The sequence below is a fragment of the Ranitomeya imitator genome, chromosome 2 (genome assembly GCF_032444005.1).
Source record: "Ranitomeya imitator isolate aRanImi1 chromosome 2, aRanImi1.pri, whole genome shotgun sequence".
NCBI lineage: Eukaryota > Metazoa > Chordata > Amphibia > Anura > Dendrobatidae > Ranitomeya > Ranitomeya imitator.
Genome location: NC_091283.1, coordinates 336,357,040 through 336,381,149, shown reverse-complemented (window position 1 = coordinate 336,381,149; position 24,110 = coordinate 336,357,040). Strand labels below are relative to the sequence as shown.

Here is a 24,110-nt window from a genome sequence, read left to right as displayed (position 1 = left end):
ATCGCAGTGATAGGTTTCCAACCCCAAGAACATTGAGTCGTCAACGAGCAAACATGAGCTACCTTGCAATGCTAGAGTCCAGTGTTCCAACCCTACCAAGCATAGCATCTCTAAGGGTATGTGTACATGCTGCAGATTTTGCTGCGGATCTGCAGCGTTTCTTCAGCTGCGGATCCACAGCGGTTTCCCATGAGTTTACAGTACCATGTTAACCTATGGGAAACGAAATCCGCAGTGCACATGCTGTGGAAAAAAACGCGCAGAAACACAGCGGTTTATTTTCCGCAGCATGTAAATTCTTTGAGCGGATTCCGCTGTGGTATTACACCTGTTCCAATAGAAAACTGCAGGTGTAAAGCCGCAGCGGAAACCGCAATAAATCCGCAGGAAAAACCGCAGCGGTTTTCCACTGCGGTTTTTCCAAATCCGCTGCGGAAAAGTCTGCAGTCCTCCAGAATACGTGTGCACATACCTTAAAGAGTTTTTATGTTCTCCCCGTGTTTGCAAGGGTTTCCTCCCAGTACTTATTTGTCTACCCACACTCCAAAGACATACTGATAGGAAATTTAGATTGTGAGACCCATGTTTTTTTTTTACAATTTGTCAATAATATAGTTTGTCCCTGAGTTAGTTTTGAATGTCAATAAAATATGATTTTCCTGTAATTCATTTTTCACACACTACATAATGACGTCTGTGTGAGATTTTTGATGTTTAACCCCTTAGCGACCGCTGATACACCTTTTAACGGCGGCCGCTAAGGGTACTTAAACCACAGCGCCGTTAACTAACGGCGCTGTGGAAAAAGTAAATAGCACCCCCCAGAGTCGGATTTTCTCCGGGGTCTCGGCTGCCGGAGGTAGCCGAGACCCCAGAGAACATGATTCGGGGTTTTTTTTACCCACCCCGCTTTTGCGATCGCCGGTAATTAACCGTTTACCGGCGATCGCAAAAAAAAAACAAAAAAATGCGATTTCTTTTTAATTTCTCTGTCCTCCAATGTGATCGCACATCAGAGGACAGAGAAAAGGGGAGAAAAGGGGTCCCCGATACTCACCTATCTCCCCCGGTGCTCCTCGTGGCTCCCGGTGGGCGCCGCCAACTTCAAAATGGCGGGCGCATGCGCAGTGCGCCCGCCGGCCCCAGGAGAATCTTTGGGGTCTCGGCTACCGTGGGTAGCCGAGACACCAAAGAGCATGATCGGTGTCGGTTTTACCGACCCCTGTTTTGCGATCGCCGGTAATTAACGGTTTACCGGCGACCGCAAAAAAAAAAAAAGCTAAGTGTAATTCTCTGTCCTCTGATGTGATCGCACATCAGAGGACAGAGAAATAGGGGGATTCGGGGACCCTATTATACTTACCGGTGTCCCTGGGTCCTCCTGCTGCTCCTCCTGGCCGCCGGCGTCTTCTGGGGAAAAGAAAATGGCGGGCGCATGCGCAGTGCGCCCGCCATCTGTCTCCATCTGCCGGCCGGCAGGAGAAGAGCAGTTGGGGCTAAAATTAGGGGAAGGGGTAGGGTTAGGACTAGGGGTAGGGTTAGGGCTAGGGTTAGGATTAGGGTTAGGGCTAAATTTAGGGTTAGGGTTGGGGCTAAATTTAGGGTTAGGGTTGGGGCTAAATTTAGAGTTAGGGTTGGCGCTAAATTTAGGGTTAGGCTTCTTTCACACTTACGTTGGTACGGGGCCGTCGCAATGCATCGGCCCGACATACCGACGCACGTTGTGAAAATTGTGCACAACGTGGGCAGCGGATGTAGTTTTTCAACGCATCCGCTGCCCAAACTATGTCCTGGGGAGGAGGGGGCGGAGTTACGGCCACGCATGCACGGTCAGAAATGGCGCATGCGACGTACAAAAAAACATTACAGTGAACTTTTTTGCGCTGACGGTCCGCCAAAACACTGATCCAGTGCACGACGGACGCGACGTGTGGCCATCCATCACGATCCGTCGGCAATAAAAGTCTATGGGCAAAAAACGCATCCTGCGGGCACATTTGCAGGATACGTTTCTTGTCCAAAACGACGGATTGCGACGAATGCCAAACGACGCAAGTGTGAAAGTAGCCTTAGGGCTAGGGTTAGGGTTGGGGCTAAAGTTAGGGTTAGAGTTGGGATTAGGGTTAGGGTTTGGATTAGGGTTGGCATTAGGGTTAGGTTTGGGATTAGGGTTAAGGTTAGGGTTGTGATTAGGGGTGTATTGGGATTAGGGTTAGGTTTGAGGTTAGGGTTGGATTTAGGGTTTTGATTAGGGTTATGGTTAGGGTTGACATTAGGGTTGTTTTGGCGTAAGGGTTGTGATTATCGTTAGGGTTAGTGATTAGGATTATGGATCAGGTTGGGATTAGGGTTAGGGGTGTGTTGGGGTTAGGGTTGGAGCTAGAATTGGGGGGTTTCCACTGTTTAGGTACATCAGGGGGTCTCCAAACACGACAGCCAATTTTGCGCTCAAAAAGTCAAATGGTGCTCCCTCCCTTCTGAGCTCTGCCATACGCCCAAACAGTGGGTTACCCCCACATATGGGGCATCAGCGTACTCGGGATAAATTGGACAACAACTTCTGGGGTCCAATTTCTCCTGTTACCCTTGTGAAAATAAAAACTTGGGGGCTACAATATCTTTTTTTGTGGAAAAAAAAATATTTTTTATTTTTATGACTCTGCATTATAAACTTCTGTGAAGCACTTGGGCATTTAAAGTTCTCACCACACATCTATATAAGTTCCTTGGGGGGTCTAGTTTCCAAAACGGGGTCACTTGTGGAGGGTTTCTACTGGTTAGGTACATCAGGGGCTCTGCAAACGCAACACAACGCCCGCAGACCATTCTACCAAAGTCTGCATTCCAAAACGGCGCTCCTTCCTTCCGAGCTCTGCCGTGCGCCCAAACAGTGGTTTACCCCCACATTTGGGGTACCAGCATACTCAGGACAAATTGGACAACAACTTTTGGGGTCCAATTTCTCTTGTTACCCTTGTGAAAATAAAAACTTGGGGGCTAAAAAATCTTTTTTGTGAAAAAAAAAAAATATTTTTTATTTTCACGACTCTGCATTCTAAACTTCTGTGAAGCACTTGGGCATTCAAAGTTCTCACCACACATCTAGATAAGTTCCTTAAGGGGTCTAGTTTCCAAAATGGTGTCACTTGTGGGGGGTTTCCACTGTTTAGGCACACCAGGGGCTCTGCAAACGCAACATGGCGTCCGATCTCAATTCCAGACAATTCTACATTGAAAAAGTAAAACGGCACTCCTTCCCTTCCAAGCTCTGCGGTGCGCCCAAACAGGGGTTTACCCTCACATATGGGGTATCGACGTATTCAGGAGAAATCGCACAACTTTTGTTGTCTATTTTCTCCTGTTACCCTTGTGAAAATAAGAATTTGTGGGCGAAAAGATCATTTTTGTGTAAACAAAAGCGATTTTTTATTTTCATGGCTCTACGTTATAAACTTCCGTGAAGCACTTGGGGGTTCAAAGTGCTCACCACACATCTAGATAAGTTCCTTAAGGGGTCTAGTTTCCAAAATGGTGTCACTTGTGGGGGGTTTCCACTGTTTAGGTACATCAGGGGCTCTCTAAACGTGACATGGCGTTCGATCTCAATTCCAGCCAATTCTGCATTGAAAAAGTCAAACGGCGCTCCTTCACTTCCAAGTTCTGCGGTGCGCCCAAAAGGTGGTTTACCCCCACATATGGGGTATTGGCGTATTCAAGAGAAATTGCATAACAAAATTTATGGTTACATTTCTGTTTTTACACATGTGAAAATAAAAAAAATGGTTCTGAATTAAGATGTTTGGAAAAAAAAGTTAAATGTTCATTTTTTCCTTCCACATTGTTTCAGTTCCTGTGAAGCACGTAAAGGGTTAATAAACTTCTTGAATGTGGTTTTGAGAACCTTGAGGGGTGTAGTTTTTAGAATGGTGTCACGCTTCATTATTTTCTATCATATAGACCCCTCAAAATTACTTCAAATGTGATGTGGTCCCTAAAAAAAAAATGGTGTTGTAAAAATGAGAAATTGCTGGTCAACTTTTAACCCTTATAACTCCCTAACAAATAAAAATTTTGTTTCCAAAATTGTGCTGATGTAAAGTAGACATGTGGGAAATGTTATTTATTAACTATTTTTCGTGACATATCTCTCTGATTTAAGGGCATAAAAATACAAAGTTTAAAAATGGCAAAATTTTAAATTTTTTTGCCATTTTTCCGTTTTTTTCATAAATAATCGCAAGTAGTATCGAAGAAATGTTACCACTAACATGAAGTACAATATGTCACGAAAAAACAATCTCAGAATCAGTGGGATCCGTTGAAGCGTTCCAGAGTTATACCCTCATAAAGGGACAGTGGTCAGAATTGTAAAAATTGGCCCGATCATTAAGTACAAAATTGGCTCTGTCACTAAGGGGTTAAAAAGGTTGTCCACTAGTTGGACAACCCCTTCTTGTTCCTCGTTTGGTCCTGTTAAAATAAAAAACTTATACCAACCTCCCATGCTGGTACCGTTTCAGCATGTAAGTCCGCAAGGACAGGGTCCTCTTCCCTCTGTACCAGTCTGTCATTGTAAATTTTGTTTACTGTAAACGATATCTATAACCCTGTACGTAACCCCTTTTCTCACGTACACAACCATGGAATTAGTGGTGCTATATAAATAAATAATAATAATCTTTGGAGCAGGTAGGTTTTCCCTGAGAGGTAAATATTCAGCAGTCTATAAACTGAGTTTAGTCTAGGACAATTTGACTGCACTACTAATTATTAACAGCTATTATAATTCCAAACTAGGGCAGTCCCTATAGGAGAAAAAACACTAATTATACAGAATTATCATAAACTTCCTATTCCTCACTGACCGCTACTGGAGTGGCTTATAAATTTACAAAGTACATAGTTTGAAGTCTGGGATCTGCCTATATATGGCTAGTTTTCTGACTGTTTTGAATAACATGATACTAGGTTTTTTTTTTGGCTACTCTAGCTTAAATATAGGTCAATATTAAATAAAGTTTCCTGATGAGTCACCTTTGGTGAGGACGAAAAAACCCGTAGAAATTAGAGACTGAGAGTGAGTGTATATAGGTCACCTCAATACTGAAACGTGGGGTATATGTTTTTTCTATTAGTTAGCTTCTGACTAACTTTCAGGGGGTGAATTATGGGTATAGTTTTACATTTGGAACTAATAAACTTTAGTTTTATCCATTTGTCAGCAAACATGAATGAGACAACCCCTTTAAGATCCAATTTTGGTCAAACTATTCCAAGATTCTGAACATAAAAAAGGCTTCTCCAGTAATGTCTCTGATGTTTATTAACAGTAAAATATTTCCCACATTAAGAAAATGAAAAAGGCTGATTGCTCTGATGTCTAACAAGATGCGCTTTCCGATTAAAACATTTCCCACATTCTGAACAGGAAAATGGCTTCTCCCCTGTGTGGGTTCTCTGGTGTATAACAAGATGTGCTTTCCGGGTAAAACATTTCCCACATTCAGAACAGGAAAAAGGCTTCTCCCCTGTGTGGGTTCTCAAGTGGTTTTTAAGAAACCATTTCCGGTTAAAACATTTCCCACATTCTGGACAGGAAAAAGGCTTCTCCCCTGTGTGGGTTTTCTGGTGGCTATCAAGAACCGATTTCCGGTTAAAACATTTCCCACATTCAGAACAGGAAAAGGGCTTCTCCCCTGTGTGACTTCTCTGGTGAGTAACAAAATGCGATTTCCATGTAAAATATTTCCCACATACAGAACAAGAAAAAGGCTTCTCCCCTGTGTGGGTTCTCAAGTGGTTTTTAAGAAACCATTTCCGGGTAAAACATTTCCCACATTCTGGACAGGAAAAAGGCTTCTCCCCTGTGTGGGTTTTCTGGTGAGTAACAAAATGCGATTTCCATGTAAAATATTTCCCACATTCAGAACAGGAAAAGGGCTTCTCCCCTGTGTGGGTTCCCTGGTGTATAACAAGATGTGCTTTCCGGGTAAAACATTTCCCACATTCTGAACAGGAAAATGGCTTCTCCCCTGTGTGGGTTCTCTGGTGTATAACAAGATGTGCTTTCCGGGTAAAACATTTCCCACATTCAGAACAGGAAAAAGGCTTTTCCCCTGTGTGGGTTCTCAAGTGGTTTTTAAGAAACCATTTCCGGTTAAAACATTTCCCACATTCTGGACAGGAAAAAGGCTTCTCCCCTGTGTGGGTTTTCTGGTGAGTAACAAAATGTGATTTCCATGTAAAATATTTCCCACATTCAGAACAGGAAAAGGGCTTCTCCTCTGTGTGGGCTCTGTGATGGCGATCAAGATTTATTTTCAAATTAAAACATTTCCCACATTCTGAACAGGAAAAAGCCTTCATCCCTGTGTGAGTTCTCTGGTGAGTAACAAAATGCGATTTCCATGTAAAATATTTCCCACATTCAGAACAGGAAAAAGGCTTCTCCCCTGTGTGGGTTCTCAAGTGGTTTTTAAGAAACCATTTCCGGGTAAAACATTTCCAACATTCTGGACAGGAAAAAGGCTTCTCCCCTGTGTGGGTTTTCTGGTGGCTATCAAGAACCCATTTCCGGGTAAACCATTTCCCACATTCTGAACAGGAAAAAGGCTTCTCCCCTGTGTGAATTCTCTGGTGAGTAACAAACTGTGATTTCCATGTAAAATATTTCCCACATTCTGAACATGAAAATGACTTCTTTGCTTTGAGAGCAGTTTGTTTTTTAATGCCTCTTTTGTGACTTTGATTTCGCTTAGTAGTCGGTAATGAATCAGAAGATGGGACCTGTTTCATAGGATTAGCTGACAGATCTTTGCTGTGAATGGATGAGGTTATATCTAGAGTAATGGCATTCACTTCAGTTGTATCTTGTAGGATCTGAAGATCATCAGATTTAAAAATGGAAGATGTCAGCTGTCCCTCTGATCTCCTGGTACAGTCATCTGCTAAGATAAAAAACACAATTATTTTTTAATAAAATATCCTTGAGTTTTATATTTTTGAACATTTCTACTTAAACTGTCCATAAAATGGCAAGCTATGTACAAAAACCTGTAATTATTTACCAAGACAATGACAGTTCACAGTCTAAGGCCGGCGTCACACTAGCGAGTTTTACGGACGTAAGAGTGCATAAAATACATCCGTAAAACACGCCTAACAAACGTCCCAATTATTCTCTATGCCCCTGCTCCTATCTGCCGTATTTTACTGATCTGTATTATACGGCTTTCTACTGCCGTAGAAAATCGCAGCATGCTGCGTTTGTCACCGTATTGCGCAAAAAAACAAATCGCCAATGAAAGTCTATGGAAGCCAGAAAAATACGGATTACACACGGACCAGCAGTGTGACTTGCGAGAAATACGCAGCGGTGTTAGAGAGAAAAGCCGGCAATTCAGTGCGGTGTACAGTAAAGTTACACTGACAGCTTACAGTAGAATAAATGCCGGCTTTTGCAATCTTCTTCCTAAACCCGACATGATATGAGACATAGTTTACATACAGTAAACCATCTCATATCCCCATTTTTTTTTGCATATTCCACACTACTAATGTTAGTAGTGTGTATATGCAAAATTTTGCCGTTCTAGCTATTAAATTAAAGGGTTAAATGGCGGAAAAAAATTGGCGTGGGCTCCCATGCAATTTTCTCCGCCAGAGTAGTAAAGCCAGTCACTGAGGGCAGATAATTAATAGCCTGGAGAGGGTCCACGGTTATTGGCCCCCCCTGGCTAAAAACATCTGCCCCAAGCCACGCCAGAAAAGGCACATCTGGAAGATGCGCCTATTCTGGCACTTGGCCACTGTATGAAATATTAATATATACATATATGTGTCTACTGATATATATATATATATATATACACACACACACACACACACATACACACAGTATATATGTTTTAATGTTTTTTTTAACACTTGGATCCCTTGTATATCCGTATGTCGGTTTTTCAAGCCTGCGAGAAAAACACGCATGCCATACGGATTACATACGGAGGATGCCATGAGCAAAATACGCTGACACACCCTGCCTACGGAGGAGCTACGGACCACTATTTTGGGGATTTTTCTGCGTATTACAGCCGTAATATATGGACCGTATTGTCTTACGCCGAGTGTGACGCCGGCCCAATAGAAAACCTTATTAGATGAACCAGTAGTGCGTGGTGTTCAACTGCTTGTTCATTCTGTCTCCCAAATATAGAATAAAAAGAAAGTAATCAATGTTATGTAGGTGAAAATAATACCAATTCTCATCTCACAAAAAACAAGTCCCCACTCAGGTCAACATCTGTCAATGGAAAAACAGAGGTTTCAACACTATTAGTGGCTCAAAGGCTGTTGAAAAGCAAAAAGGTTTCTATAAACCAATCAATCAAAATCCACTCTCACTTCTGAATCTTGCAGTGTGCTCAGACAACCTTTAGGATCCCTGTATTTAGCAAGATTATAGTGAGAAGAATCCACTTAATTTGCGGTGTGTCCCCTGAAGCACAATCTGGGCACTTATGTGTTGGGTAACAAAACGGCAAATGTGTAATTTCCACTCTCCAACATCCACTGCGTGTTAATTTCCGGAAAGTGGCTGTGGAGTTAAAATATTCACTCCCCCTATAGATTATAACCCTCGGTAAATTAAGTTATAAAATGGAATCACTTTATGGGGATTTCAACTGTTCTGATTTTCTGTCATTTAGCTATATTAGAGCTTCTGCATATGGTGTGTCCAATCTCATCCATGCTCTGTTCCTGTTGTCCAGCTGGAGTAATCTGCTCCCTACTTCAGCCAATTAGAAAGTACCACACCCTACTAAAGCTCAAAGCATATCTGTTTTGAGTTAGGACAGGTCACTGATCCCTCACTGACCTGCCCCCCATTTTTATATAATGCATATAATAGTGTTGATATTATTGTTGATAATGCCTATAATATTGTGGCTATTTTGAGGCTTAGAAAAAAAAATTACGGCCACCAAAATGCCTGCGCAGTAGCACTTATAAGTAAGAGATAGATGCTACTGGACAGACGCCGTCGGTGCCATTTTGCTGGATGTAATTTCTTTTTCTAAGCCTCACAATAGCCACAACCAGCAGATCCGCATACAGAGCACAAGAATCTCATTAACTGAAAACTACAAATAAAGATTAATAAACATGTGTAAAGTGGGCACCATCAGCTATTATAAAAATATTACAAGCGTTCGTGGGATCACCTCAATGCATGAAAGACCAATATCTAATAAGCAAAGAAAAGCGCATGCATAAATACAGGATCACCACTATATAAGCAATACAAAAAAGGGAATTACACTTACCGGTAATTCGGTTTCCAGGTAGTCCCTCAGGACAGCACCCTGGAGGACGTCCTTCCTTGACCTATAGCGGGACAGGATCATAGAGAGGTTAAAAGGACCCTCCCACCTCCACCCTCCAGTGTTGTTTCAAAGTACCACCGAAGGATGGAAATAAATGGTCTATACATGCCCTTACAAACACGTGTGTAGTAAACCCTTTAACGCCTCCGTCTTAATTTCGAGCCACGGTGACCCAAAGGATGAACGATCTGCCGGTAGCTTAATCCCGTGCAAGCCTAAAAAGGGAACATAAGGGAGGGAACTATGGGTGCTGTCCTGAGGGACTACCTGGAAACCGAATTACCGGTAAGTGTAATTCCCTTTTTCCATTACGTCCCTCAGGCCAGCACCCTGGAGAATACCAAAGCAACTCTCCCAGGGTGGGTACAGAAGCCAGGAATCAAAGTCCAAGGCAAAAACCGGACTAGATGATAAATAAATGATCTGAAAGATCAGAAAAACCATAGATATCTAAAGAGATCCGCAAAGAGAAACACCGTAGTGTCTGATATACATCTATAATGGCCAATTTCAGTATGAAATGTGGTAAACGAAATAAGCATCAGAAGTAGAGAGTGAAATACACCCATTGTACTCCAATACCAATAATGAACCACAGCAAGTTATTTATTGTGATAGATACTTATAGCGGTGTTTTGCTGGTCGGCGTCCGAGCCGAGAGCCCCCCACTGGGAGGAGGCGGCTCTACCCAGGAGCCCGTCCGCTCGACTGGTCTCTGGGGCTGAGGGACTCCCCACCGGGGAGTTTCCACCCTGGGCTACTTGACAGGGGGGAAGGATTGGACCTGCCGCACGATCCCCCTAAGCCCATTACACAGGCTGTTGGCTGAGGAACCTCTCAAAGAGGAGTCAGCCATGGTCCGTCTGACCAGGAAAAGGGAAGGCTGAGACCCCCGAACTCTGAGTCCATCTGGTACAGCACTGATAGCTGAGGGACCTCTACCCAGTGAGGTGTCAGCCACGGACCACTTGACAGGGGGAAGAGAATCCACAGGCTATCTTCGCTCTAGGAGCAACCTCTCATACAACCGTCCCTGTAGGGACAGGAAAAACACTGGAGGGTGGAGGTGGGAGGGTCCTTTTAACCTCTCTATGATCCTGTCCCGCTATAGGTCAAGGAAGGACGTCCTCCAGGGTGCTGGCCTGAGGGACGTAATGGAAAAAGTTTTTATTACCAAACCAGAAAAACACTCACAAATTTAAAAATATTTAAAACATCCAAAAAAGTGCATAAATAATAGATCCAATTTTGCAAAATATGAAATTCACAATAAATATGTATATACGGTAATTCAACCACTGGCTATACCGATATTCTGTCATTATAGGTTTAATACAAGGGGTTACAAACAGGTCCTGCCAATCATAATACCCTCCATAATAGGTTTAGGCACAATAAAACCTGAATGCTCATGTTATTTTACAACCTGCAGTTCCATACATTTTTACTGGGATATATATATATATCAGTCTCCAGACCCTATACAATAGAAACTGGGCTAGTAATAGCCCTAACACAGAAGATACACGAGTCCTAGAAAAGACCAAGCAAGTAGAGTTATAAACTAGGGCAAGCTAATACTTCACCCTAGCCAGTCTTCAGAAGGCTATCACTTAGCGAACCTGTATATACAGAGGTATATGCGCCACAATATTGCATGATTTAGTGTTCACTTTTCCACCTTATTGGGTTGGCAGCAGTGTCATTTGTGAACATGTGCGACTTATGGACAGACAGAAAGGATAGGATCTCCAATATCCAAAGATTTTTTAACTCATCCCAACATCAAACAACTCCTAATCCTATAAAAGAAGACATCACCCACATTAAGGAATCACTTAAAACACTGGAACAGTTACTCCTAAAAGAAATGCGAGATATGTGGGAGGTGGCCACTTTGGAACGATATTTAACCTATGTTTGTATTCCTAGAGGCCTCAAAGTCTAAAAGGCGCTTTCAGGAGATATTGGGGATCCAGACACACTTTTACAATGGAACTCTATGTTCAGATCGTTTTCAATACAGGCAGTGGAGTGTATTAGAGACAAAAGGAAAAAACAACTGGTTAAAAGCAAAAAATCCATCTCTAAGCTCTTTGAAGATAATAGACCATTCAAAAAGCATCCAGAAATTATAAAAATTTCCAACAGTATTGGGATTAGGATTAAACACAAAGAACAGGAGATTATTGATAGAAAAAAAGAAAAAAATTGGGAGGGATGCTGTACCAGTATGTACCGTTAGATATACTCCACCAAATGAATCAGCCTTTGAAACCATCGATAAAATAGATGGTAGTTTTTGGGAATCCAGTTCTATTTTTGAAAGGTTTTCTATACATCCAATCCCCCCCCCCAATCTCCAAGGGTAGTAGTTTCTAATGCACCTCAGGAGACTAACAGCCCTTTTAATTCCTCAATAATTACACAGGAGGTTCAGCAACAACCCCAGGTAACTTTTCCCTCCACTTCCACAACTACCCATAATTGTTTCCAAACTCTAACTGATATATGTCAATCACCACTAGATTGTACGAATAGATCTCCAACTAATCCTGGAACAAGACCTAAAAGAGGTAGATCTGGAAACGTGACAGGCCGATTGAACAATAATACCAAGAAAAACAAAAATACGAAACATCCTTTTTTTCAATTAGACGGAAAAAACACGCAAAAGGGGTTGCAGAGGCGGGAAATTCGCCAAAAAGAACAAGACATTAGATATCCATACCACGAATGAACCTACTGTTTTTAATTTAAGTAAATATAACTTGAAGACTGAGGAACTTTTGTTACTTAAAAAAGGCTTAAAGTATGCTCCAGCAAGGGGGTTTAATAAATAAATAAATACATAGGCATTAAAATGTTTAAGAGAAAATTAGCAATCCAAAGGTATTATATAAAAAATCCCTACGTTAATAATTTAGGATCTGTGCAGGGTAAATCTTATATCCATACCAACTTGAGAAATAAATCAAAATTTCACCCTATGAATGAATATTCGGAGCAAATGGAAACATTTCAAACCAATGTAACAAATGAGATACGTAAAATAAGTGACAAAAAAATGTAGGAAATATAAATATAACTTAGCACATAGGGAAAGAAAAGCCATCATTTCCTTACAACAGAACAAAGATCTGGTCATTCGACCAGCCGATAAAGGGGGGGGGGTCATTTTGGATCAAAACTTACCATAAGGAAGTCCTCCGCTTGCTTGGTGATTCTCGAACCTACAAGAAACTGAAAAGAAATCCGACGGATGAATACATCAAGGAAATGAAGATTTTAACTAACAAGGGTCTTGATATGGGGTTCATTGACAAGCAGGAGTTTGAATTTATTAATGACGGACCTCCAAGATTGGCAGTATTCTATTATCTACCCAAAATACACAAGAATATCATAAATCCACCGGGTAGACCAATTGTATCCGGTATTAAACGTTTAACAGCCAATATGTCAAAACTGGTAGATTCCCACCTACAAAAAATTGTCCCGCTTCTGCCATCACATTTAAAAGATAGTTTACATATTTTACAACTTCTACAAAAGGTGGAGTGGGAGAAGGAATTTATACTGGGTACATTAGATATCACCTCTTTATATACAGTTATTAATCATGATATAGGATGCGAGGCTGCTAAATATTTTGTATCCAAATTTTCTGAGGTTCCCTCTGAACAAATTGAATTTTTAGGTGAACTTATGCAATTTATTTTAACACAATTATTTTTTATATAAGGAGGACTACTACTCCCAGCAGTGGGGTACTGCTATGGGGACCAGGTTCGCGCCCAGTTATGCCAACCTTTATGAGGGGAGGTGGGAAGAGCAAGCCATCTACCCGGGGGGCTGCCTGCGTGGGGGCCTGGTCCTCTGGCAGCGTTTTATTGACGATATTGTTTTTATCTGGTCTGGTGGGTGGGATTCTCTTAACCAGTTTTTAATGGACATTAATAAAAATCAGTATTTTTTAAAGTTTACATCCATCACCAGTACCACGGAAATTAATTTTTTAGATTTAAAAATATTTATTGAAGATTCCAAAATTCAAACGTGTACCTTTAATAAACCAACTGACACGAATAGCTACATCCCCCTGGACAGCTGTCACCTTCCTCGCTGGTTGTTAAACATTCCAAAAAGTCAGTATATGAGGATTCATCGGAATTGCTCAAGGCCTCAAGACTTTGATGTGGAGGCAAAAATACTCAATGATAAATTTTTGGAGAAAGGATATAACACAAAAATGCTTGAGGAATCAAAAGGAACTGTTCTGGCCAAATCCAGACAGGAGCTCATTAATCCAGTTTCTACATCTAGAGACATTATGAATATTATTCCCATAATAACACAGTATAATGCCAATTCTAACCTCCTTCGCAAGATAGTCAGCAAACACTGGCACATTTTGAAAAATGCTAAAATACTGAGGGATAAAATCACCAACCAGCCCCAATTTGTGTATAAAAAAAATCTCACAATTTGGGAAATTTGATTGTCCCTACAGTTCAAAATAAAAATGGTCTTAAACAGTCCTCTATTTTTCAGGGTAAACTAGAAGGGTTCTTCCCATGTAGAAAATGTAGTATGTATAAACAGACCATTGTGCATAAATGCACAAAAATTGGAAAAGGTGATAAGGTACTCCAAATTAACCCCTTCATGACCCAGCCTATTTTGACCTTAATGACCTGGCCGTTTTTTTGCAATTCTGACCAGTGTCCCTTTATGAGGTTATAACTCAGGAAAGCTTCAACGAATCCTAGCGGTTCTGAGATTGTCACGAAAAAACATATTGGGCTTCATGTTAGTGGTAAATTTAGGTCGATAATTTTTGTGTTTTATTTGTTAAAAAATGGAAATTTGGCTACAGTTTTGAAAATTTCGCAATTTTCAAATTTTGAATTTTTATTCTGATAAAAGAGAGAGTTATGTGACACAAAATAGTTAATAAATAACATTACCCACATGTCTACTTTACATCAGCGCAATTTTGGAAACAATTTTTTTTGCTAGGAAGTTATAAGGGTTAAAAGTTGACCAGCGATTTCTCATTTTTATAGCAAAATTTACAAAACCATTTTTTTTAGGGACCACCTCACATTTGAAGTCAGTTTGAGGGGTCTATATGGCTGAAAATACCCAAAATTGACACCATTCTAAAACCTGCACCCCTCAAGGTGCTCAAAACCACATTCAAGAAGTTTATTATTAACCCTTCAGGTGCTTCACAGCAGCAGAAGCAACATGGAAGGAAAAAATGAACATTTAACTTTTTAGTCACAAAAATGATCTTTTAGCAACAATTTTTTTATTTTCCCAAGGGTAAACTGGACACCAAAAGTTATTATACAATTTGTCCTGAGTACGCCGATACCCCATATGTGGGGGGAACTACTGTTTGGGCGCACAACAGGGCTCGGAAGGGAAGGAGCGCCATTTGACTTTTTCAATAAAAATTGGCTCCAATCTTTAGCAGACACCATGTCGCGTTTGGAGAGCCCCTGTGTACCTAAACATTGGAGCTCCCCCACAATTGACCCCATTTTGGAAACTGGACCCCCCAAGGAACTTATCTAGATGCATAGTGAGCACATTGAACCCCCCCGTGCTTCACAAATTGATCCGTAACAATGAAAAAGTACTTTTTTTTTTTTCACAAAAAATTTCTTTTAGCCTCAATTTGTTCATTTCCACCTGGGCAACAGGATAAGATGGATCCTGTTGTGAATTCTGTTATCGAACTCCCTCCTGTGGTCATGAATGGTACTTCGGCGAGTTCTGTCCATGGACTCCCTCTGGTGGCTGTGAGTGGAGCTGCTGCTTCTGAGGTTCCTTCCACAAGTGACGGAGTTTATGCTTTGGCTGGCTGCTCTATTTAACTCCACTCAGATCGTTACTCCATGCCAGCTGTCAATGTTCTTGTACTGGTTCAGTTTGCTCTTGGATCTTTCTGGTGACCTGTCTACTCCAGCAGAAGCTATGTTCCCGCTAGATAATTATTTGTTCATTGTTTTCTTGTCCAGCTTGCTATTATGATTTTGTCTTGCTAGCTGGAAGCTCTGGGATGCAGAGTGGCACCTCCGCACCGTGAGTCGGTGCGGAGGTCTTTTTGCACACTCTGCGTGGCCTTTTTGTAGTTTTTTGTGCTGACCGCAAAGATACCTTTCCTATCCTCAGTCTGTTTAGTAAGTCCGACCTCCCTTTGCTGAAACCTGTTTCATTTCTGTGTTTGTGACTTCATCTTAACTCACAGTCAATATATGTGGGGGGCTGCCTTTTCCTTTGGGGAATTTCTCTGAGGCAAGGTAGGCTTTATTTTCTATTTCTAGGGCTAGTTAGGTCTTAGGCTGTGAAGAGGCGTCTAGGCCGAGTTAGGTACGCTCCACGGCTATTTCTAGTTGTGTGATAGGATTAGGGGTTGCGGTCAGCAGAGTTCCCACTTCCCAGAGCTTGTCCTGTGTGAGTTTAACCATCAGGTCGTTCCGGGTGCTCCTAACCACCAGGTCCATAACAGGATCCTAAAATTTATTGGGCAATTTCTCCTGAGTACACTGATACCTCACATGTGGGGGTAAACCACTGTTTGGGCACACGGCAGGGCTCGGAAGGAAAGGAGCGCCATTTGACTTTTTGAATGAAAAATTAGCTCTAATCGTTAGCGGACACCATGTCGCGTTTGGAGAGCCCCTGTGTGCCTAAACATTGGAGCTCCCCCACATGTGACCCCATTTTGGAAACTAGACCTCCCATGGAACTAACCTAGATGTGCGGTGACCACTTTCAACCCCCAAGAGCTTCACAGAAGTTTATAACGCAGAGCTGTGGAAATAAAAAATCATTTTTCATTCCTCAAAAATTATTTTTTAGCCCGCAATTTTTTATTTTCACAAGAGTAACAGAAGAAATTGGACCCCAAAAGTTGTTGTCCAGTTTGTCCTGAGTACCTTGATACCCCATATGTGGGGGGGAACCACTGTTTGGGCACACGTTGGGGCTAAGAAGGGAAGTAGTGACGTTTTGGAATGCAGACTTTGATGGAATGGTCTGCGGGCATCATGTTACGTTTGCAGAGCCACTGATGTGCCTAAACAGTAGAAACCCCCCACAAGTGACCCCATTTTGGAAACTAGACCTCCCATAGAACTAACCTAGATGTGCGGTGACCACTTTAAACCCCCAAGTGCTTCACAGAAGTTTACAACGCAGAGCTGTGAAAATAAAAAAATAATTTTTCTTTCCTCAAAATGATGTTTTAGCAAGCAATTTTTTATTTTCACAAGGGTAACAGAAGAAATTGGACCCCAATAGTTGTTGCCCAGTTTGCACTGAGTATGTTGGTACCCCATATGTGGGGGTAAACCACTGTTTGGGCACACGTCGGGGCTCGGAAGGGAAGTAGTGATGCTTTGAAATGCAGACTTTGATGGAATGGTCTGCGGGCGTCACGTTGCATTTGCAGAGCCCCTGATGTGCCTAAACAGTAGAAACCCCCCACAAGTGACCCCATTTTGGAAACTAGACCCCCAGGGAACTTATCTAGATATGTGTTGAGCACTTTGAACCCCCAAGTGCTTCACAGAAGTTTACAACGCAGAGCTGGGAAAATAAAAAAATCATTTTTCTTTCCTCAAAAATGTTTTAGCAAGCAGTTTTTTTATTTTCACAAGGGTAGCAGGAGAAATTGGACCCCAATAGTTGTTGCCCAGTTTGTCCAGAGTATGCTGGTACCCCATATGTGGGGGTAAACCACTGTTTTGGCGCACGTCGGGGCTCGGAAGGGAGGGAGCACCATTTGACTTTTTGAACGCAAGATTGGCTGGAATCAATGGTGGCGCCATGTTGCGTTTGGAGACCCCTGATGTGCCTAAACAGTGGAAACCCCTCAATTCTAACTCCAACACGAACCCCAACACACCCCTAACCCTAATCTCAACTCTAGCCATAACCCTAATCACAACCCTAACCCCAACACACCCCTAACCACAGCCTAAACCCCAACACACCCCTAACCATAACCCTAACCCCAACACACCCCTAACCCTAATCCCAACCCTAACCATAAACCTAACCCTAATCCAAACCCTAACCCCAACACACCCCTAACCACAACCCTAACCCCAACACACCTCTAACCATAACCCTAACCCCAACACACCCCTAACCATAACCCTAACCACAAGCCTAATCTTAACCCTATTTCCAACCCTAGCCCTAATTCCAACCCTAACCCTAAGGCTATGTGCCCACGTTGCGGATTCGTGTGAGATTTTTCCGCATCATTTTTGAAAAATCCGCAGGTAAAAGGCACTGCGTTTTACCTGCGGATTTACCGTGGATTTCCAGTGTTTTTTGTGCAGATTTCACCTGCGGATTCCTATTGAGGAACAGGTGTAAAACGCTGCGGAATCCGCACAAAGAATTGACATGCTGCGGAAAATACAACACAGTGTTCCCACGCGGTATTTTCCGCACCATGGGCACAGCGGGTTTCGTTTTCCATAGGTTTACATGGAACTGCAAAGCTGATGGAAAACTGCTACGAATCCGCAGCGGCCAATCCGCTGCGGATCCGCAGCCAAATCCGCACCGTGTGCACATAGCCTAATTCTAAGGGTATGTGCACACGATGCGGAAAACGCTGCGGGTCCACAGCGTTTTCGCCGCTGCGGGTCAGCAGCAGTTTCCCATGAGTTTACAAAAAACGCTGCGCACATGCTGCGGAAAAAACTGCGCGGAAACGCAGCGGTTTACATTCCGCACATTTCACTTCTTTCTGCGGATTCCGCAGCGGTTTTACAACTGCTCCAATAGAAAACCGCAGTGAAATCACCAGAAAAACCGCGGCAAATCCGCGATAAATCCGCAGCGGTTTTGCACTGCGGACTTATAAAAACTGCTGCGGAAAAATCCGCAGAGGACCAGAATATGTGTGCACATTCCCTAACCCTAACCCTAGTTCTAACTGTAGTGGGGAAAAAAAAAATTCTTTATTTTTTTTATTGTTCCTACCTATGGCGGTGATAAAGGGGGGGTTTCATTTACTTTTTTTTTTATTTTGATCACTGTGATAGGGTTTTATCACAGTGATCAAAATGTACATGTAACGAATCTGCCGGCCGGCTGATTCGGCGGGCGCACTGCGCATGTGCCCACTGCGCATGTGCCCACCATTTTGGAAGATGGTGGCGCCCATGAAGAAGACGGACGGACATCGGGAGCCTGGGTAAGTATGAGGGGGGGGGGAGATCGGGGCACGGGGGGGTGGCATAGGAGCACGGGGGGAGCGGGCAGGAGGACGGTGGAGCGGAGCACAGGACGGAGGGGAGCGGAGGACGGGGGGGGGGATGGGGCTATCAGTGGGGTGGGGGCACATCAGTGCTTCCCGCCATGGCCGATGATATTGCAGCATCGGCCATGGCTGGATTGTAATATTTCACCAGTTTTTTAGGTGAAATATTACAAATCGCTCTTATTGGCTGTTGAAAGTGAAACTGCCAATCAGAGCGATCGTAGCCACGGTGGGGGGGGGGGGGGCTGGGGTGTTGAAGCCACCCCCCCTGGGCTAAAGTACCACGCCCCCTGTCCCTGCAGATCGGGTGAAATTGGAGTTAACCCTTTCACCCGATCTGCAGGGACGCGATCTTTCCATGACGCCACATAGGCGTCATGGGTCGGATTGGCACCAACTTTCATGACGCCTACGTGGCGTCATGGGTCGGGAAGGGGTTAAGGACTTAATCACATGCTCCACGAAAGGGGTAATATAGAATATACAATGCCCATGTGGAAAATTGTACGTGGGGAGGACAAAAAGGCCCCTGAAAACAAGGATTAACGAACATATACGTAACATTAAAAACAAATTTATGGGAAATCCACTTTCCCAACATTTTATAGAGCATCACAATGGACTGGCACAACATATGGCGATATCAGGTATAGCAGTGGTGCACCAACATTGGAGAGGAGGGAATTACATCAAAGCCATGTCGAGGGAGGAAACAAAGTAGATTTTTATGTTAGACTACATGGTGGCCCGATTCTAACGCATCGGGTATTCTAGAATATGCATGTCCACGTAGTATATTGCACAGCCCACATAGTATATTGCACAGCCACGTAGTATATTGCGCACCCACCTAGTATATTGCGCAGCCACCTAGTATATTGCCCAGCCACCTAGTATATTGCCCAGCCACCTAGTATATTGCCCAGCCACCTAGTATATTGCCCAGCCACCTAGTATATTATCCAGTCACGTAGTATATTGCCCAGCGACGTAGTATACAGCACAGAGCCACGTAGTATATTGCCCAGCCACGTAGTATATTGCCCAGCCACGTAGTATATTGCACAGCGATGTAGTATACAGCACAGAGCAACGTAGTATACAGCACAGCCACGTAGTATACAGCACAGCCACGTAGTATATTGGCAAATCACGTAGTATATTGCCCAGCCACGTGGTATATTGCCCAGCCACGTATGTCACAGGTTAAAAAATAAACATATACTCACCTTCCGAGGGAGCCCTTGTAGTCATGTCGCCTGTGTGCGGTGCACTCGGCAGCTTCCCAGGGTTGGTAGCGCAGGACCCGTGATGATGTCGCGGTCACATGACTGTGACGTCATGGCAGGTCCTTCTCGCGCAGGACCTGTGATGAGGTTGCGGTCACATGACCGTGACGTCATGGCTGGTTCTTGTCACATACCATCCTTGCCACCGGAACCTGCCGTTTGCATGGAGCAGTCACCGGAGCATCGCAAGGAGTGGGAAAGGCGCCGGAGGGTGAGTATATGATTTTTTTATTTTTTTTTATTTTTAACATTAGATCTTTTTACTATTGAGGCTGCATAGGCAGCATCAATAGTAAAAAAGTTGGTCACACAGGGTTAATAGCAGTGATAATGGAGTGCGTTACACCGCTGTTACCACCTCCGCCGCTGCCCTGCATCGCTGCTCTTCTGCTGCGGGGTCCGGGCGCGTCCTCTCTCTTTCCTCGCTTGCGGCGCCTGATGCAGTCGCTGCACGCTCCAGCCGCTCTGTCTCTGGGCGCGCCGGTCCTTCTCTCCCTGCTGCTGCGCGTTCCCGGCGCTCTACTTCCGGGTCTGGACATGTCAAGCCCTCTCCATCACTTCTGGTGCCTGTCTCTCCTGAGAGTATGCAGGGTCTGCGCAGGCGCTCTGGATTCCCCAGAGGGCGCAGGCGCATCTTTTCTGTTTCTCCTTCCTGGGGTCAGCCAGGTCAGTAACCTCTGCAACCAATCCCGCTCCTGCTATAATAGGCGGGTTCTCCTGTTCCTCTGCGCCCGATTGTCATAGCCCTTCCTGCTTTAGTATATTACTCTCTCCGTTAGGTTGCTCGCCTTCGTCTCTCCGTTCGTTCGTGTCCTCCTGGTTTTCCTTGCTGTTCCTGGTCGTTCCCTTTTCTTGTGTCTTATTTTACCTTTCGTCTCTCCCTCAGTCTCCCTCCGTTCCGGCTTTCCAGTCCTCCTGATCATCGTCTGTCTTCCTGGGTCTCCCACCAGCGCTTCCTCTTCAGCGTCTGCAGACTCTCCTTCTTCCTTCTTGGAGACGTCCCTCTTGGTACTCCACCGTGGGTAAGTGACCTCTGGGCCTGCTCCTGACGGTCCCTGTATAGGGGTCGGTTCTACTCTAGGTCCGCTCACCCAGGGGTAGGTCTCCCCACGGTCCAGAGGGTCCACTCTAGTGTTCTGTTCAGCCAGTTATATTACAATCAGGCCATGGATCCCGCAAGTACCCCTTTTTCGGCCCAGAAGGAATTGGCCCATTTACGAGATAACCAGCAGCGTATAATGGCCTTCATGAAAACTATGGAGTCACGCTTGACCTCTCTTCAAGCTGCAGACCCTGTAAATGCCGCTCAGCTGGCAAGCCTCCAACAGGAGCTCACTCAGCAGCGAGATACTCAGTCTCGCATGCTGAGTTACATGGCGTCTATTGATGATCGCCTGTTTAATTTACAGTCCGCTCCTGCTGCTTCTGTACAAGCATCCCCTCTTGACACCAGTCTTTTGTCCACTCCTTATCCTCCTCCTCGTCTGGGTAAACCTCCTAGGTACGGTGGCGATCCTAAGCTCCACAGAGGGTTTCTGAACCAATGCCATCTCCATTTTGAGCTCCTGCCCCAGCAGTACCCCTTGGATCGAGCTAGAGTGGCATTTATTGTGTCTCATTTGGAGGGAGAGGCTTTAGCTTGGATTAATCCTTTGTGGGAGCATGATGATCCCGTAGTCTCCCACTTAGAGGATTTTCTTGAGACCTTTCGTAAGGTTTTTGATGAGCCCAGACGTTTGGCTTCTACTACTGAGTCCCTCTTTAATTTACGTCAGGGATCCTTATCAGTCGGACAATATGCCATTCGTTTTCGTACTTTGGCTTCGGAGCTCGGGTGAAACAATGAGGCCCTTGTAGGAGCTTTCTGGTGGGGTTTGTCCAGCCAGATTAAGGACGAGCTTGCTGGACGTGATACTCCCACTACTCTGGAGGATCTTATCTCCCTCGCTACTTGGATAGACCTCCGCTTTCAAGCGCGGTCTCGTGAGTCCACTAGAGAGGAGACCTAATTCTTCTACATCCACTTTTTGTCAGCCTAGTAGTCCTCGTGTCCCCGTCACTACTTCTTCTATTTCTCCTATTCCTGAACCCATGCAAGTGGATCGATTAAGGACGGCAGAACAGCGCCGTAAGGAGAGGCGTACCCAGGGTCTCTGTTTTTATTTTGGTAGTGCCGCTCACTTGCTTCGCAGTTGTCCAGATAGAACGGAAAACTCCTCCGCCTAGGACAGGTAAGAGAGGCCTCCCTAGGTGATCCTGTTTCCTCTCAGCCTTTGACTCTTCCAGTTTTACTTGTTTCCAACCAGGATCGTTCCTCCGAGATCGCGTATGTGGATTCGGGCGCGGCAGGCAATTTTATCAGTCTTGAGGCAGTCCAGAGGCTTCGCATCCCAGTTATCTCATTGGACTCTCGTCGCCTGGTACCGTCGGTGGACGGAAGACCTCTGCAGGAAGCAATTTCTTTAGTCACAAGAGGTGGAATTACAAATCGGGGCTCTTCATCGTGAAAAGATCGCCTTTTATGTTCTGCCAAGTCTCTCGCCCGCCTTTTTGCTTGGACTTCCGTGGCTCCAAGTTCATGAGCCTACCCTTAATTGGCGTTCAGGAGACGTGCTACGATGGGGTCCTACTTGCCATGATCGATGTCTATGGTCCGTGCGCCCTGTGTTCCCTCTTCTATCCACTAGTGTTCCTGTTGGTTTACCGTCTTCCTATTGGTCATATGCCGACGTCTTCAACAAGAAAGAGGCCGAAAATCTTCCTCCACATCATTCCTACGATTGTCCGATTGATCTCCTCCCCGGCTGTCCTCTTCCTAGAGGAAGAATTTATCCTCTCTCGGCTGCTGAAACCAAGTCTATGTCTGAGTATATTCAAGAGAATCTGGTGAAAGGATTTATCCGAAAGTCTTCCTCCCCTGCAGGAGCAGGGTTTTTCTTTGTAAAGAAAAAAGATGGATCTCTGCGACCATGTATTGACTATCGTGGATTAAACAACATTACAGTCAAGAATAGGTTATCCTCTGCCTCTAATACCTGAACTCTTTGACCGTCTTCGAGGAGCTCATCTTTTTACTAAGCTTGACTTGCGAGGAGCTTATTTTAGTCCGTATGCGCTCCGGTGACGAGTGGAAGACCGCCTTTAACACCCGGGATGGACATTACGAATATTTAGTTATGCCCTTCGGCCTCTGCAATGCTCCTTAAGTTTTCCAAGAATTCATCAACGACATTTTCCGAGACCTTCTCTACACATGCGTAGTAGTTTATTTGGATGACATTCTTGTATTTTCTCCAGATCTTCCATCGCATCGAAGGAGTGTTCGCAAAGTTCTGCAACGTCTGCGGGATAATCACCTGTATGCCAAGTACGAGAAATGTGTCTTCGAGCAAACCTCCTTGCCTTTTCTTGGTTACATCATTTCGGATTCTGGTCTCAAGATGGATCCCGAAAAGGTGAATGCCATTCTTAATTGGCCACAACCCTGCGGAGTAAAAGCCATCCAACGGTTTATTGGATTTGCCAACTACTACAGGCAATTTATTCCGCATTTTTCTTCGGTAATCCATCCTCTTACTTCCCTCACTCGTAAAAGCTCCTGCCCCAAAGTATGGACTCCGGAGGCTGAGAAGTCCTTTGTTTTGCTAAAGAGTCTTTTTCCTCCACTCCCGTCTTCCATCACCCGGAGGTTAACAAGCCCTCCATTTTGGAGGTAGACGCCTCTTCCACGGGTGTCGGAGCTGTGCTCTCTCAAAAGACTTTCGAAGGTCGAATGGCTCCTTGCGGTTTCTACTCTAAAGCCTTTTCGACTTCAGAACGGAACAATACCATTCGGGATCGAGAATGGTTAGCCATCAAATTGGCTTTGGAGGAATGGAGGTATCTACTAGAGGGATCGGTACATCCATTTGTAATCTTTTCAGATCATAAGAATATTGCATATCTGCAAACTGTGCAAAGATTAAACCCCCGACAAGCCACATGGTCCTTGTTTTTTGCCCGTTTCGAATTTGAGCTACGCCTTTGGCCAGGCATTAAGAACATTAAAGCAGATGCTCTGTCAAGGTCTTTTCAGCCGTCTGATACTGAGGAAGATCCTACACACATCATTGATCCTTGTAAGGTCATAACTGTAGCTCC

At 44.1% G+C, this 24,110-nt stretch overlaps 1 protein-coding gene across 1 annotated transcript in view; it reads right to left on the bottom strand.

Annotated features, from left to right (window-relative positions):
• Positions 1 to 24,110, bottom strand: part of LOC138666502 (zinc finger protein 721-like) — a 513,630-nt gene that overhangs the window by 58,462 nt on the left and 431,058 nt on the right. Inside the window, exons 6-7 of the mRNA XM_069754718.1 lie at positions 12,579 to 12,626; positions 5,349 to 6,947 (exon numbers count right to left, since the gene is read on the bottom strand). Of these exons, the coding sequence (XP_069610819.1) occupies positions 5,349 to 6,947; positions 12,579 to 12,626 (1,647 nt within the window). The remainder of the gene's footprint in view (positions 1 to 5,348; positions 6,948 to 12,578; positions 12,627 to 24,110) is intronic.